We start from the raw sequence: 15,773 nt of genomic DNA on the forward strand, positions 1-15,773 counted from the left end.
TTTAATCCTACTTAATCAAAAATATTTTAAAGTGAAACAATTCTCTCTTTAGAACATGTTTTTTCGATTTTACCCGCCTCTGCTAAGAGGTCCCCGTTCAGAAATCAAATGACGCATGACGTCAGAAGGGCGTCGTTACGTCGTGCAGTATGTGACAGGAAGTCGAAGATGGCGGCGGGGAGCGGGGATTTTTAGGTAAGCAACAAAAAAGGAATGGAAAAAAACAAAAACAACGTCTCATGTGGACTTACAGCTCGGACGGCACCGACCAGAACAGATGGACTCAAACCGAACCAAAGCAGAAACCCCGTCTGACCCCGAGCTTAAGGCGCGAGGAGCCCAGTGAGCAGCTGTTAGCCTGCAAGCTAACACGCTAACAGCTGGGCTCCCACCGAATGTTTGGTTTTTGTATTTTATGAACTGGATGTTTACAGACTGGTTGTTTGACTGCTTAGAGCCTGGTTATAGAAGGCTTATTTCCTGTTTTTTGGTTCTTTATCTGACTATTTACCGGCTGGTTATTGTGGTTAAACCTACAACTGTTCTGACTCTGTTTACAACTTGAACACTGGGGCTTTACGGACCTTTTGGGGTGATTGTCACCCTTCAGTTGCCTTTATTCTTTAGGTTTTGTTCCGGAATTGACTTATTTTTTATTTTTATATTTGTTTTTTTGAACAGACTGGTCATTCAGCTTTTACTGACTGCTTACAGACTGGTTCAGTGATTGGTTACCTGTTCACAGGCTCTTTTGTAGTTACTTTTGCACTCTTAATTCTTTAAAGAGCTTTTTATACCCTCAGGAGTTTACTTACTTTGCTTATTGACTTGTCTAAAGCAGATTTATCTACTAGTGAAGATTTGCAGCCTGGTTATAGGGTGTTTGTTTCTTGTTTATAGAGTTGTAAGAAAATGATGACAGTTTACAGAACAGAGAGAACTGTGCTTCTAGTAGGGATGTAATCCATAGAGAAATGCTTAAAACATTGATGGAGTTAGAAATGACCAAGCTCTAAAATCTATCAGGGAGTAAAACAAAAAATCGGTTTCTTTGTCTGTTACTCTTCCTGTTGAGCTGAATACCTTCATACCTGAACAAATTGATATGACACCTTTTTTTAACCATAGGAAAAAGGTTCTAAAAGACTCAGACTCGTAGGCTTTAATGTTTAAAGCTGTCGCTTCAAAGACATTTTGTTGCTAAAAAAAATAAGAGTTTCTCTGTTAAAAGGCATTTTCATTTTTATTTTTCAATGATGACTAGATTGTATCCATTTAGATAAAAGTTAGTTGCATCTTTTGTGATCGATTCGTGTACCGTGTTATATTAGTGAATCATGTGAGACGACTCTAGCAGAAAGAGTCAAGATGTCTGGATTCTGTCGTCATGCAGTAGAAGTCTTCCAGCTGCAGCAGATGGGCTCAGCTTTAGACGCTTTACTGGCTGCTCCCTGGATATTATCACTTTTTTAACCTTTATTTTACCATCAGGTGGAGATAACCTGGTTTGCTTCTGTGCCCACATCACCAATGGTTGGTCCTATTGGTCCTGGGTGTGTTAGGGGCCGTCCTGGAGCCCACCTCAGCACCTCAGGGCTTGTGTAAGACTGTGTTGTAGTTTTTGTGTAACTGTTGTGTTTTAGCAGGAAGCACCCCAGTACTGCGGACCTGTTGGATCACGTGTGGCCCCACGCAGAGATCGCCATGAACCTGCAGCAGCCCTCTCCCCTCATTCCCCCCGTCCACCCTGATGTGGAGATGAAACCCCTCCCCTTCTACGATGTTCTGGACGTCCTCATCAAGCCCTCCAGTCTGGGTGTGTGATGTTTGCAGGGCTGACAGATGAGATCCGCTCTGATCTTTATTCCAGTCAGACTCCACAGAGACCAAACCAGGACGATGAGCTATTGGTTTCAGAAGAAAACTTAACATCAAGTTCTAAATCCCAGTAGGCAGCACCAGCCTGTCAATTCCCAGGCGTAACTCATGGGTAACACAAAAGAGTTGAACAGTTCCTGGCTGACAGCAAATGTTTCAGAGCAGTGACTTTATGTCCCACTTTGTAGAGCAGATGTTCAGTAGCAGTCGTGTCAGAGCAGAGTTTGATGTTTGGTTATATAGTCATATAAAAAAAATACCCCTTTTCTCTGTTTTCTCCATCTGGAATTCAGTAATGTTTCTTTATTCCCGATCAGTTACTTTATGGGATTTCATTTTCAATTTGGAATTATGTGGCTTTTTTTAGTCTGAAAAATCCAAAACAATCAAACGTTTCTTTGTGTTTCACCTTTGAACTTGGATCAGATGTTTTCCTATTTCAACCTTCTTAAAGCTGATTAGTTCCATATACTGTGGAACTTAAATCCTAGACTCTGTGACCCCCCCAACACACACACACACACACACACACACACACACACATACCTCGTAATGAAGTCCCTTTTCTGTTGGTGACTCCAGAGCTCTGACTTCGTCTAAAGGGTTTTGTCTTCACAGTGAATTATTTTTTAGACATCCCACCATGGCACTACCACCTCCGTGCTTCATGGTTTGATGGTGTTCAGGCGTTCGCTGACAGGGCGTGTTGTGTGTCTGCAGGAGTAAGCGCTGCACAGAGGTACCACCAGGAGAAATACTTCATCTTTGCCCTGACGCCGCAGCAGGTCCGGGAGGTTTGCATATCGCGGTGAGTCATCTTTGGAACATCGGCTACGTGACTGAGAGCCCCGTGACTGATTGTTCTTCCTCTCCTCAGGGACTTCCTACCTGGAGGAAGGAGGGACTACTTAGTTCAGATCCAGCTGAGGTAAGAAGTTTCAGGTTTTTATCATAATCTGCAGGTAAATGTTGCCATTGGGGTCCTCTGGTCCAATTCACAGTTCAGAATCAGAAATCTGCAGGATTAAGCACTCCTTTCAGCCAATCACAGCTAATCAGATCAGAAGTTCAGGGGGATCACAGCTGATTCGGAGAGGTTCTGCTGGGATCTTCACTCACCCACAGAGTCTGCAGATGGAGCAGAAACTGTAGCAGCGCTCTGTGAGGAAGAGCCTTTAGCTGAAAACGCTTTTACTTGAAGGGAGTTCTGGTTATCTGACAAGCATGTGTGGAAATGAGAGAAGACTGGAATCGCTTCGTCTAATTTCTCTGAGTTCCCAGACCAGGACTGCAGAGCCTGCGTTCGGGCTTGTGGCCTCCGCTTCGGCTGCAGCATCGTTTCCTCTGCAGATTAGTTCCATCATATGATCTCCATGGAGAAAGCCGACTTTGATGACGTGACAACCGAGCAGAGATTTCAGTTTCTGACTTCCTGCTGTGTGCTCAGGTTCTGCCTGTCGGAGACCAGCTGTCCTCAGGAGGACAACTACCCCAACGGTCTGTGCATCAAGGTCAACGGAAAGCTGTTCCCTCTGCCTGTGAGTACTCAGCCCCGCAGAACGTCAACCCTCTGAGGAACTTCACACCAACTGATCCAGCCTCTCTCAGGGTTTTGCCCCACCCCCGAAAAACGGCGTGGAGCCGAAGAGACCAGGAAGACCCCTGAACATCACGTCCCTCGTCAGACTCTCCTCCGCAGTGCCCAACCAGATCTCAGTGACATGGGCGCCGGAAATCGGAAAGGTGGAGCTCTTCTTGTAAAGTGTGATACTGTGGAAGTTTTTGTCATGTTATTTATTATTATTTCTCTGGTTTATCACATATTGAAGGACTTTTTATGTAGTTTTTGGTATTATTATTTTTTTCCCCCTGTATTTTCCGGACTATAAGCCGCTACTTTTGTAATCAACTTTCGACCCTGCGGCTAAATCAATGATGCGGCTAATTTATGCTTTTATTTAACGGCCGCCAGGAGCCCTCCAGCAGTCTCAGAGGGGAGACTGCCTGCATAATTCTACGTCCAGCAACAAGCGCGATGGCTTTAATACACACACGAGCGGCCAAACAGCATGGACCTCACTTCAGTTGTTAGACACTATAGTCATGGTGCAATAAAAGAAAAACCCATGCTCATCCTTTGGTGCCATTAGACCCAACGTGCACGTGACCGCCATTACAATATGACGCAGCTTAAAAATCCACCATCACCAACGGGTTTGGAAAAGTTGGTCTGCTGCCTGCCAGAAGTTTCCTTCACTGTTGTGGCTGTGCCGCGCAGAGCCACATAGAATGTGTGCCGCGCAGAGCCACGTAGAGCACGTGCCACGCGCGCTTATAAGTCATTGCTGCTCTCTTTTACTGGTATGTTTTTTAACCAGCCCTGTTATTTCCACATTGGTGCCGTGGAAGGAAGGAAGGAGGGGAGAGCTGCTCTCGCGTTCCGCTGCAGCTCCCTGCTCCTTCTTAAACACGCACTGGTTTCAGCACATATACATCCTCAATCTACAACACAGTGTGGCGAACCGGGGGTTAGCCCTGCCTTAAACCCCTAAGACTCATGGGAAGTGGGGAATCTGAGTGTGAAGTTCCACACCATAACTGAGGGAGCTGTGAGCTGAAGTGAGCTCCATGCTGTTTGACAGATGTGGGTGTGTTCAAACAAATAGGCTAAACTACTGGTTACTCCTCCGTCTCTGAGACTGCCGTGGTCTATCAATAATCGGGTCAAGATAATCAGTGACGCATCAGCTGAGTCGCCATGACATGCGGCATGAATACACATGTGACTTGTGTATATAAATAGTGGTTAATCCTCATTAAATTGGGTGTGTTGTAATTAGGTGCGCTCTATAGCCTGGAAATTACGGTAGTAAGTTATGAATATCTATCTATCTAGGTGAGCAGATGTGGTGATTGGACCGGGTTTGCTTGCACCAAAGTCACGTCCAGAACTTTAACGCGTAGCTTTTCTGTTTCAGACCTATTCTATGTCGGTGTACCTGGTGAGGCAGCTGACATCGCCGCTCCTGCTGCAGAGGCTGAAGATGAAGGGCATCAGGAACCCAGACCACTCCAGAGCTCTGAGTAATTCTTTATTACTTTCTGACCTGTCCTGCGTCGTCTTTGTCTCCCCTCCTTGTCTGACGCCCCCCTCCCTCTGTGTTTCAGTCAAAGAGAAGCTGACGGCAGATCCAGACAGCGAGGTCGCCACCACCAGTCTGCGGGTGTCCCTCATGTGCCCTGTAAGCCGATCCCAGTGTCTCCACTGAAGGGCCTTTCTGATTGGCTGCAGTGAATGTCAGTCACCCGCAGCTGGAGTCTTTAACCTGTTTAACTAGAGATGGTAGTCTAGTTAGTGATGTAAGCTGGTGCAAGCAAAGAGCTAAATGTAGAAATAGAGGTTTTTGTTCAGCGCTGCAGCCAGATGAGTGATTTCCTCACAAAGCAGCTCCTTTGTGTGACCGTAGATGTGGGATCAGTGGTTTGAGTTCCGGTCTTCACTTCCACTGTCAGCATCTTACTGGTTTCTCTGTTTCTGGTTCAGCTCAAAGGGAAATTACAGCAGGTCTGCGCTAACTCTGACATGCCCTCTATGGGATTACATGATGCTGACAAAGACTCAACTTTTTTCTTACCTTTACTTTTTTTTGTGTGTGATCATGGTTCCAGCTGGGCCAGTCCTCGGCTGGCAGACACCCAGGACTTGGTGATTCTTTTGCTTTTCTAGGATTGTAAACTGAAGGATCTCTTGGCAGAAGGAGGTTTCATCAGCCTGTGTTGAAAGTCCCACTCCGATCCCCTTCTGATCTATTGTCAAAGCGTTCCCGGAGGTCTTTTCCTGAGCTCCTCTGCCTCTCTGGGTTGTGCGGTTCTGCTGGTCTTGGTTCTTCTGCGCCTGACTCTGCTCCCGTCTTTTCTGGCAGCTGGGGAAGATGCGTCTGACGGTGCCGTGCAGAGCAGTGACGTGCTCTCACCTGCAGTGCTTCGACGCCGCCCTCTACCTGCAGATGAACGAGAAGAAGCCCACTTGGATCTGTCCCGTCTGCGACAAGAAGGCTGCGTATGAGAACCTCATCATCGACGGGTTGGTTTTCCTGCACACCTTCATCTGCAGCAGCTCCAGATGGACGTGAGCTTACAGGCTCACCTGATTCAGTTCCCCGTCCTGTTGAAGCACGCGCTTCTCATGGGAATGTTTTCCATCCTGGCATTTCTCGCCATGCCCAGGTTTTTCTGTGGTTAAACGAGTGAACGGACTCTGCAGCATGTTTTCATTTTGCGTCATCCACTGAGAGCCATCAGCCAGGGTCCAGAGCTTTAGCCCCGCCCAGCGTATTTTCTACGTCACAAACACTATTTTAATCAAACTGGGATTTTGTCTGCTCCTCATTCACGACGATTTAAACACAGAAATATTCAGAAATGCAATTTTCTTTATATTACTTCCTTATTTGTCTCATTGGGTTTAATACTTGTTATTATATAGTAAAAATAAAATCATAAAGATCAGGAAGACATACAATTCAATAGGTAAATTCTAAACAAACTAAACTAAACTAAACTGGGGATCCCTCCTTCTTGGTAAGGAAAGACTCCCAGAGAAACACCTTGGTTTTTTAGGTTCAAATTAAAGAAATTCACTTTATTTCACTTTGTTTATACAGGCATCCTTAGTATTATTTATGAACAGGAATATCTTGAGTTCAAAAATGTCAATAGTGTTTTTTAAAGTAGGCCTCAATAAGCAAATGTTATGATGTGATGTGTATTTATTTGTGTAAATACATGTTTTGAAGTACTCAAAGATTTTCAGAAGATTAATCATTGGCTTTTATATTTATGTTTCTTTTTGCTGATCTGAAGAATAATTCAAACCATATATTTTTATGTGTTGCACCTCTAGTAAAACAGCATTTTCCTTGGAGTGGGTCTTTAAAGGACTTAGATTATGCTGTTCTTAACCTTTTTTATAGTAAACATATCCGTGTATGTGATCATATAGGACCTTTGGCACTACAAATGTTTATTAAATATTTCCAGAGTTATTTTCCGACCCGGAAGTAAGACGACTCGATCTCTAAGCCCCGCCTTTCTCTCCTTGTGGGTGCCGCCTATTTCATGACGTCATCTTAGAGCCTCAGCTGTGTGTCTGCGTTTCTCCAACGAAAACTAACGAGATCCCAACTTTTGTAAAGATGGATGATCACATATTACGTATAAAATTAAAGCGTTCTGACTCGGATTCTCACTTTGTGATGTCACAATGTGCTCGTTTTTGTGGGTTGGGAGGGGCTGGCGCTTAGAGAGCAGGTTTTTAGAAGAATACTCAGAATCGCATGCATGGATCAAAGTTCTGCTTTGGGGATGTTTATTGTGAGGAATAAACATTATAACACACTTACAAAGTTTAAAAATTAGCATGACATAGGCCCTTTAAAAGACTGATGAGTAAAAGTGGAGTCACTGTAGGTTAATTACGGTGAGAAATGGATTCATGGATGAGTTTTACTTCTGATGAATCTGCAAAGGGGTTTTGTTTTTAACAAGTTTATAAAGACTGTTGTCCTGTTGGAAGAATATGAAGATCAAAGGGACTTTTCTGAGGATCAGCTCCCCGATGGTGTGGAGGAGTTCATTAGTGATGGGGGGCCAGCAGGACTTGGAGTCTTCTGTTCATTTCTGATGGACAGCAGACCCTCACCACGTATGTGTTCTTGTTGACGCCGATGTCTCCTTTCTCGCTCCAGCCTGTTCCTGGAGATCCTCAACGACTGCTCAGACGTGGATGAGATCAAGTTCCTGGAGGGTGGAACCTGGTGCCCGATGAGGCCAAAGAAGGAGGCGCTGAAGGTTTCCTCTCAGCCGCCCGCAAGAGTAGACTGTATGTACCCCCCCGTCTTCCGCCTGTACCCCGCCCTGGTCTGTCAGAAAGTTTTATCCCGTTCTTTAAAAAATCTGCCAATGGGGTAAGAAAAAGGGTCTGACCGAGAATTCATGTTTCCTCAAGATTGTTTTACTGTTACTGAAAAACCTTCATGAGATTATTTTCCTTGCAAGGCAGAAAATAAGACAAATGTTCTTGAAACCAGAGTCTTCTTCACTCCTGGCCTCCTGGTGAAGTTCCTCCATGTCTGGTTGGCTGATCTTCACCAGCTAATCAATTGAAAATGTACACTTCTGTTTGTACTCCACCGGAAAAAATAAAAGTCCTTTCTGTCACATTTATAAAAGAAAAACAAGACGACTAATGATTTCAAATAAGAACAATGGATGTTTTTTCGTCTTTTTTCCCCTCCAAAATCACCAGTGGGTGACACGTGGGTTTCAGACCCCCCCACCTCAGGCGTCTCCATCAGAAGAGCATCTCTGCTCTTATTTATCCATCAATGATGAATCTTCAGCAGCAGTAATGCAAACTGTCTGCATAAACAAATATCTTATTTTTGTCTCTGATGTCTTTTCATTTATGCAACACGGTAAAAGTTTGGAGCGTCATGGAGGATTCCTGCTTTATTAAAGCGCTGCTGAGCTCCAGAGAACTTCACCGTCTTCTGATCTGACTTTCTGCTTTCCACGTTCGTTCTCCTGATGAGACAAAAAATCTCTCATTAACACGGACCTTTATGGAAAAGTGAGGACGAAGGAGGATTGCAATCAACATTTCCGTCAGTTCGCTCATTTTTCATGAAGAATTGGTCCCACATTTGTGGAAAAGCAGCTCCTGGACGTCAACTTTCCTTCTTGAAGAAAGCTGCTGCTGTTCCTGGTTTTGTTGATTCTCTCCCTTTTCCCTTTCAGCCTTCACGCCTGTGCGGCAGCCGGCGGTGGTGGCCCCCCCCGCAGAGCCCAGCTCCACCAAGAAGGCAGACGTGATCGACCTGACCCTGGAGAGCTCGTCCTCAGACGACTCGGACTCGGACTCGGACCCTCCTCCGAAGAAGCAGTGCGTCTTCATCTCCAAGAACGGCGACATGCACGCCAAAGGGTGAGCAGAGTCTCATCTGGACACGAGGTTCAGATTTGCCCCCAGGAATTTAAAAGCCAGATTAAGAAACTTCTTCAAACGAGCTTTTCTCATCAGTTAGATTAGAGGAAAGACGTGTGAGTTATTCAGGGGAGTCAGCTCCAAAGTTCAAAATTCTGATTTTACGCCAACTACATGCTACATGCATGTATTTGCTATGACCAAGTATTAGAGCCCCAAAAAACTAACAATAGAAGAAAAAAAGTCAATTTTACAAGAATAAAGTCGTAAAATTATGAGGAAAAAAGTCAACATTTGACTAGAACGAGAAGGAGCTGCTTTTCCAGAAGAAACTGAAGGCTTGAAAGCTGTATTGCTGAATGAAAAGGAAACTTAAAGGGTAATAATTGGCAAAAACATTAAATAAAGAAATAATCAAAGTTAACCATAAATAAAGTGAAAACAGCACAAGAACAAAAAATATATTTTAGGGAAAATTGTATTTCAATGGAGGCAGAAATCCTGAAATATCTTGAAAAGTTCAAGGAATTGAAGGACTAGAAGTCTTGGCTGGAAAAAGCTGAAAGAGCTGAACATTTAGTTGAATGTTTAAAATAGATGAAAGGTTGTTGGCGGAAGATACTATAATAAATAAAGAGAAACAGTAAAATAATACATTTGTAAATTCGTCATTTTAAAAATTGTAATATTAAAAGGAAAAAGTGATGCTTTTTAAAATAGTCTTAATGTCATAAAGTTGCACATCCACAAAAATGAACAGCAGGTTCAGCCCGTCTATCCCATATTTCTGAACATAAATTAACCAGATAATCATTTTTCTCTGTTAAAACACTGTAATGGCTGAATTTAACGTCTAACTTTTGAAAACGCCTGATTTTTTCCTCGTAAAACGACGTCTTTTTGAAGCATAAACCTATTCTGAATAATCGTAGCATTTCTTTTATAACAGTACGACTTCTGTCTCATGTTTCTACAAGTTGACTCTCCTAAAGGTTATACTTCTAATCCCATAATTTAACAACTCATATTTGTTCATTTTTCTCTTTTTATGACGGTCGGCCCTAATACTCTGTCGTAATTTTCTATTCAGGAAAAATGTTTTTTGGTGGTTGGACCACTGATGGACAAAGCAAAAATGTCATTTTGTGGGCGGAGCCTCTCTGTTAAACATTCCACATTCACTAACCCTAACCCGGGTCCTGATGCTGATGGCAGCGGCGTCCCTCATTAACGTTTACGCTTCAGACTACAGTCACACAGTCATTGTTGTCATCTCCAAAATGAAAGCAGTGTTTTTACCCTCAGATTCTCCCTGACTTCCTCCAGAAACACGAAGGTCTGAAAGCAGCAGCTGCAGTTCATGAAGGGATGAAGAGTCACCTGTCATGAGCTTCTGCTGTGTGTGTGTGGGGGGGGGGGGGGGGGGGGGCATGTTCTAGCAGATACGACCATCAACCTCTTCACTTTCACGAAGCCTCATTTTTGGGGCGGGTTGGTCTTCTTCTCCCCCCATTCTCCAAAGTTGTAGTCCACGGACCGGTACCAGTCTGCGGGACAGTTATGAGGAACAAAACACGACCTTCATTTTTCTGTTTTTAATTATAATCTGATCCTGAGGGACGTTTCATTTTGAAAAACCACAACATTTTGTCTTAGTTGAAAATACATCCGCTACTTTTTTTTTTTTAAAGTGTCTCCACTGAATTCAAACCCTCAATTTAGCAAAGTTGACAAAAACAAAAACATTTAGAAATTTTCTGTTTGCAGAAAAAGTCCAGTGAGGAAACAGAAGCCTTTGACTTCAAAATAAAATAAATCTTTTCAACAGACAAAAACCAGGAATCTTTACTCCAAATATGGATTTATTGTGACCGTTGTTCCCACAGACCATAATAATAATAATGAATGCATAAGGTTCAGCAACCGGCTGTCTAATGATGCTGATAGTCAGGGTGCATGGCCTGGATGAGGCTGAAGGCCGCTGACCTAACGCTCTGTGCTGGTTTCCTGTCAGGGTGTTGGCGTACCAGCCCACCGTGCGCATGCCCACCATGCCAACCCTGGACGCGCCCTCGTACCTCAGCTCCACCCTCGCTGACTATGCGGTGCCTTACCACCCGTCGGCCCTGGCCACCATCCCTGCAGACATGCAGAGTGAGTCTTCTCCTCTGAACCACAAGTAACGTTTCCAGGAAGTCCACAGGTGGGAATCTAACCGGTCTGTCTGTTTTCTCCTCTGCAGGTCTGGATTTGTTTTCTTTAATTCAAGCAGACTCACAGGTAAATGAACTTATGTCAACCAAAATGGCGTTTTCCAAGATTGATTATTATTTATGTCATTTAGAAGCCGTTTGGTTTTGGTCGATTTGATTAACAACTTGCTTCAGACGGATCGTTGATCGTAGGAGAATAAATCGATTCATCGTTATACCCCTAGTCCCTCCCCTTCCACTCAAAACCATGTGGTCATGGAGGGATGCTTCACGTCACCCTGGTTGTCTCTGTTGCCTTCAGGGTAACAGTGATCCACACCTGAGCTTCAGTCTGACTTTTACTGAGTTTACTGAGTCTAAATACCTGAAGGATCATTGGATCAGAAGTGGTTGACGCTGACGCTGCCCTCTGTCTGCTCAGCATTACCGGCCGCAGATGTTCCTGGGAAACCTGACGGAGAGCATTCAGAGCGCCACCGTCTCCGCCAGCAGCTCCTCCTCCAGCAGTCTGTACGGCAGCAGCCTCCACGCTGACGGCTCCATCCACGAGGCTCGGGTCATCGCAGGAGGAGGAGGAGGAGGTGGGGCAGGAGGAGGAGTGAGCAGCAGCATGTCGGATGTCATCTCCCTGGACTGAAAACGGCCCGCTCTCCTCCTGGTCCTGGGCTTGGACTGTCAGGCCGCACAGACTGAAGCCTCTGAGAGTTCACTACACTCCACACCGGATGAAAGGTTCTCCCTCCCTACTCTGGGGCTCTGACACCGGCTCAGGTTCAAGTATTGGACGCTCCTCTCATTCTGAGCAGCACTAAGATGTGCTAACCTGAGGAACTGGAAGCCCGCCTCCTCTGTGGCTGGGACATCAAATGGATGTTTGTTGGGTTATTGCACACAGAATTGATTTTAGGACTGTAATGCGAGCCTGTTCCATGCAGGCCGCAGACGAACCGCAGACAGACTGCAGACTGATCGCAGGCATGCTGTAGACGGACTGCAGACGGATCGCAGGCAGGCTGTAGACGGACTGTAGACTGATCGCAGGCATGCTGTAGACGGACTATAGGCGGACCCCTGGGAGGCTGCAGGCAAGCGGCAGAAGGATCGCAAGCAGGCTGCAGACGGATCGCAGGCAGGCTGTAGACAGACTGCAGAGGGATCGCAGGCAGGCTGTAGACGGACTGCAGACTGATCGCAGGCATGCTGTAGACGGACTATAGGCGGACCGCTGGGAGGCTGCAGGCAAGCGGCAGAAGGATCGCAAGCAGGCTGTAGACGGACTGCAGACGGATCGCAGGCAGGCTGTAGACGGACTGCAGACGGATCGCAGGCAGGCTGTAGACGGACTGCAGGCGGACCCCTGGGAGGCTGCAGGCAAGCGGCAGAAGGATCGCAAGCAGGCTGCAGACGGATCGCAGGCAGGCTGTAGACAGACTGCAGAGGGATCGCAGGCAGGCTGTAGACGGACTGCAGACTGATCGCAGGCATGCTGTAGACGGACTATAGGCGGACCGCTGGGAGGCTGCAGGCAAGCGGCAGAAGGATCGCAAGCAGGCTGTAGACGGACTGCAGACGGATCGCAGGCAGGCTGTAGACGGACTGCAGACGGATCGCAGGCAGGCTGTAGAGGGACTGCAGACGGATCGCAGGCAGGCTGTAGACGGACTGCAGACGGATCGCAGGCAGGCTGTAGACGGACTGCAGACGGATCGCAGGCAGGCTGTAGAGGGACTGCAGACGGATCGCAGGCAGGCTGTAGAGGGACTGCAGACGGATCGCAGGCAGGCTGTAGACGGACTGCAGACTGATAGCGAGGCATGCTGTAGACAGGCTGCAGATGGACCGCTGGGAGGCTGCAGGCAAGTGGCAGAAGGATTGCAAGCAGGCTCAGACGGATCGCAGAAGAATCGCAGGCGGGCTGTAAACCGACCGCAGGAGGATCACAGGCAGGCTGTAGACGGACTTCAGATGCGTGTGATAGCAGACATCCACATCAATCAGACTAGATGTTCTTGTCATTCCAGGGTGAGTCAAGCGTTCTGAGTGCAGCCTGTGGTCCATGAACGGGTCCTGCTGGTCCAGCAGTAGCTGCCTGAACTTTGTTCTCGGCTTAAAGAGCATTACCTTGTGGTTGGAGGAAGCGAGCTGACTCTTAGGTGTCTTTATCCACATTTACCTGAGGTCCTGCTGACTCCCCCCTCCTTTAGGACCACAGCAGCGGCTGCACTACATCCTCAGAGCTGCAGAAGCTCCGTCTCAGGAACCAGAAGTCCATTAAACACCAGCTCTTCACTCTCAGACTTTTCTTTTACAGCTGTTATTTTTCTCACATCATTATTATTTTCAGAAAGGCTCCTGAGCTCCAGCGATGAGATCATGTATGTTCCTGCGAGCAGGTTGGACTCGTGGACATCTCAGGTTTCCCCTTCGGCTGCATGTTCTGATGTCTAATGTTCTGACAGTGGGTTCTCCTCGTGTTTACCTCCCACTCCAGAGATTGATCCTCTGTTTGCCCCAAAGCTATGAGCAGCATTGATGTCTGTGGAAGTATGTGGAGATGTTAACAGGTGTTCACTCTCTGAAAGCATGCCCGTCACTTCCCGTGATCACATGACTGAATTAAGTCAGACTGAAGCCCGGAGCATCTCTGCACGCCAACGGCCAGAACCAGAGGTCCGGTTTAGAGCAGAAGCCAACTGAACTGAACCACAAGCTGCTTTTTCTGTTCTGTCTGAAACCTCAATAAATGGTCTAGTTAAGCTTTTTCCAAACACAGGTTCTTGTTTGATTTCTCTTGTTGGAGCCTCTTCCTCACTCATGAAGCTGGTCTTATCTGAACCTCGGCTCCTCCTCCTCAAGTCCTTCATCTGTAACCCCGCAGTCTTCCTTCCCTGCAGTTCCTCAGGTTCCAGTCTGTGCTTCTGTTTTTGTAGAGGAGGAGGGAGTGTTGGCCGTTTTGGGTTTCATCTCAGCATCTACGTGCCTCACCTGCTCCCTCTGACTCAAGAGATGACCATAATAATAAGAAGGAATTGGATTTATCTGCACTTTTCCAGATGCTCAAAGTTCTTACGATGTGTCCGTCATTCATTCATCCTTGGTGATGGTAGCTACTGATGTAGCCACAGCTGCCCCTGGGGCAGCTGTGGCTACATCAGTAGCTACCATCACCTGGGGCGGACTGACAGAGGCGTGGCTACCAGTTCACGCCTACAGCCCCTTTGACCATCCCTGGGACATTCACACACCAGTGAAGGCAACACTATAGGACAGGAGGGTCAAGTCCCTTGCCCAAGGACACAACGCCAGTGGGCTGGGCTCATTGGCCGACCTGCTCAACCGCCTGAGCCACTGCTGCTGATGAGGATGAAGGTGCAGCCTTGTTTGGTGTCGACCACAAGGACTTCAGTTACTGATGCTGTCAGTTTAACAGATGGAAACACCCCCTCATCTGTGTCAGTGAACCCCCCCCCCACACACACACACACACACACTCATTCCGGTGAGGATGAAGCTGAAGAGGAGAACAGGTCCGGTCCAGCTGTTCTTCAGCTCCTGTTGCATTTGACGTTCCTCTGTTAACCCTTTATGTTGTAGTTTATTTAGTTAACTTTGGTTTCTCCTATTTAACTGGAAATGCTGACCGTATCAAATATGATCTAATCTCTTCAAACAATCATACGGTTAATCCATCCAGTTGACACAACTTCATTTCGTCGTTTTTATGATGTCTTATTGATGTTTTTATCTTTATGTTTATTCATGTTTTACTCTTTCTTATTGATGCTTTAGTCTGTTTTTTTCTTATTTTTTAACTTTGTACAGCGACCTTGGGTGACCTGAAAGGCGCTCAAAATCAAATGTAGTATTATTATTATTATTGTATAATTTCAGGTAACTCTGTAACTGGTTAAACTGCGTCTACTGGTTAACCTGCCGATCATCCTCTGATGAGGCCAGACAAACGTCTGCTGTGTATTACACAAACCCAACTATCTGTTAAAGCAGGTAACCATGGGTAGGTTACCATAGACTAAGTTGTTAACTTGATTGAGTCTTCTCACAGAGATCTTTTTTTCTAGTTATGGGGAGTTCTCAAGTCTAGAAGCAATGCAGAAAGGATTACCTCAGATTAACTTGCTAACTAACTGGGTTTCAGTGTTTAACTGTGGTTGACAGAATAACTTTGGGTGAATGATGAACCTTTACTTTTAAATGTTTTGTTGATCTCCTCCCTGCTTGATTCCTCTAAGTGGGACTAGTTGAAGCAGTTTGACCTGGTAAGGTGTGGGTGGGTTTGAAAAGGTTAAGTGAGCTGACTGAGGCTGTGTGACAGAAGGAAGAAGAGAACGACACGATCAGCCGCAGCCGTGACGGTCCTGGACTTTTGATGCTGTTTTCCGTCCACCAGCGTGTGGCGCTCTTTGTCAGGTGCAGATGTTTGCAGAGTTTCTCCCAGCTCTTCATCACTTCAGTGAAATGACAGGAATAGAGAGCCTGGCCAACACTTTCCTGCTTTCCTCTGAGAGGAGCAGAAACTTTTTCCGCCAACGTTTGCAGTTTGGCGGGGAGCAGCAGTAAGCAGGTAAAACGCAGTAAAGATCGGTTAATTAAGGCCGAGAATCCCGGCGTAATTAGGAGCTGCAGTGATTAGTGGGCATCGATGGAGCAGCTCAGGTTTTCAGTAATAGACTTATTAT

At 46.1% G+C, this 15,773-nt stretch overlaps 2 protein-coding genes across 4 annotated transcripts; both read left to right on the forward strand.

The window, feature by feature from the left end:
• Positions 1-100: 100 nt before the first annotated feature.
• Positions 101-13,844, forward strand: LOC101155036 (E3 SUMO-protein ligase PIAS2). 3 transcript variants are annotated; one of them, XM_011479688.3, is made up of 14 exons: positions 101-195; positions 1,644-1,816; positions 2,599-2,686; positions 2,756-2,806; positions 3,326-3,416; positions 3,487-3,621; positions 4,857-4,962; positions 5,047-5,120; positions 5,802-5,962; positions 7,626-7,759; positions 8,677-8,863; positions 10,878-11,017; positions 11,106-11,143; positions 11,498-13,844. In XM_011479688.3, exons 1-14 carry the CDS (start codon positions 116-118, stop codon positions 11,711-11,713), a joined length of 1,674 nt encoding a protein of 557 aa, XP_011477990.1. In that variant the 5' UTR covers positions 101-115; the 3' UTR covers positions 11,714-13,844. The 3 variants fall into 3 exon arrangements, with proteins under 3 accessions (XP_011477990.1, XP_004072871.2, XP_023814598.1); XM_004072823.3 differs by having other exon boundaries at positions 1,647-1,816; XM_023958830.1 differs by lacking the exon at positions 101-195 and adding an exon at positions 1,497-1,533.
• Positions 11,991-13,848, forward strand: LOC110015563. Its single transcript, XM_023958634.1, has 4 exons — positions 11,991-12,051; positions 12,162-12,238; positions 12,294-12,403; positions 12,690-13,848. The coding sequence occupies exons 1-4, from the start codon at positions 11,991-11,993 to the stop codon at positions 13,114-13,116; spliced, it is 675 nt and encodes a 224-aa protein (XP_023814402.1). The 3' UTR covers positions 13,117-13,848.
• Positions 13,849-15,773: the final 1,925 nt, after the last annotated feature.

The sequence above is a fragment of the Oryzias latipes genome, chromosome 9 (genome assembly GCF_002234675.1).
Source record: "Oryzias latipes chromosome 9, ASM223467v1".
Classification (NCBI taxonomy): Eukaryota; Metazoa; Chordata; class Actinopteri; order Beloniformes; family Adrianichthyidae; genus Oryzias; species Oryzias latipes.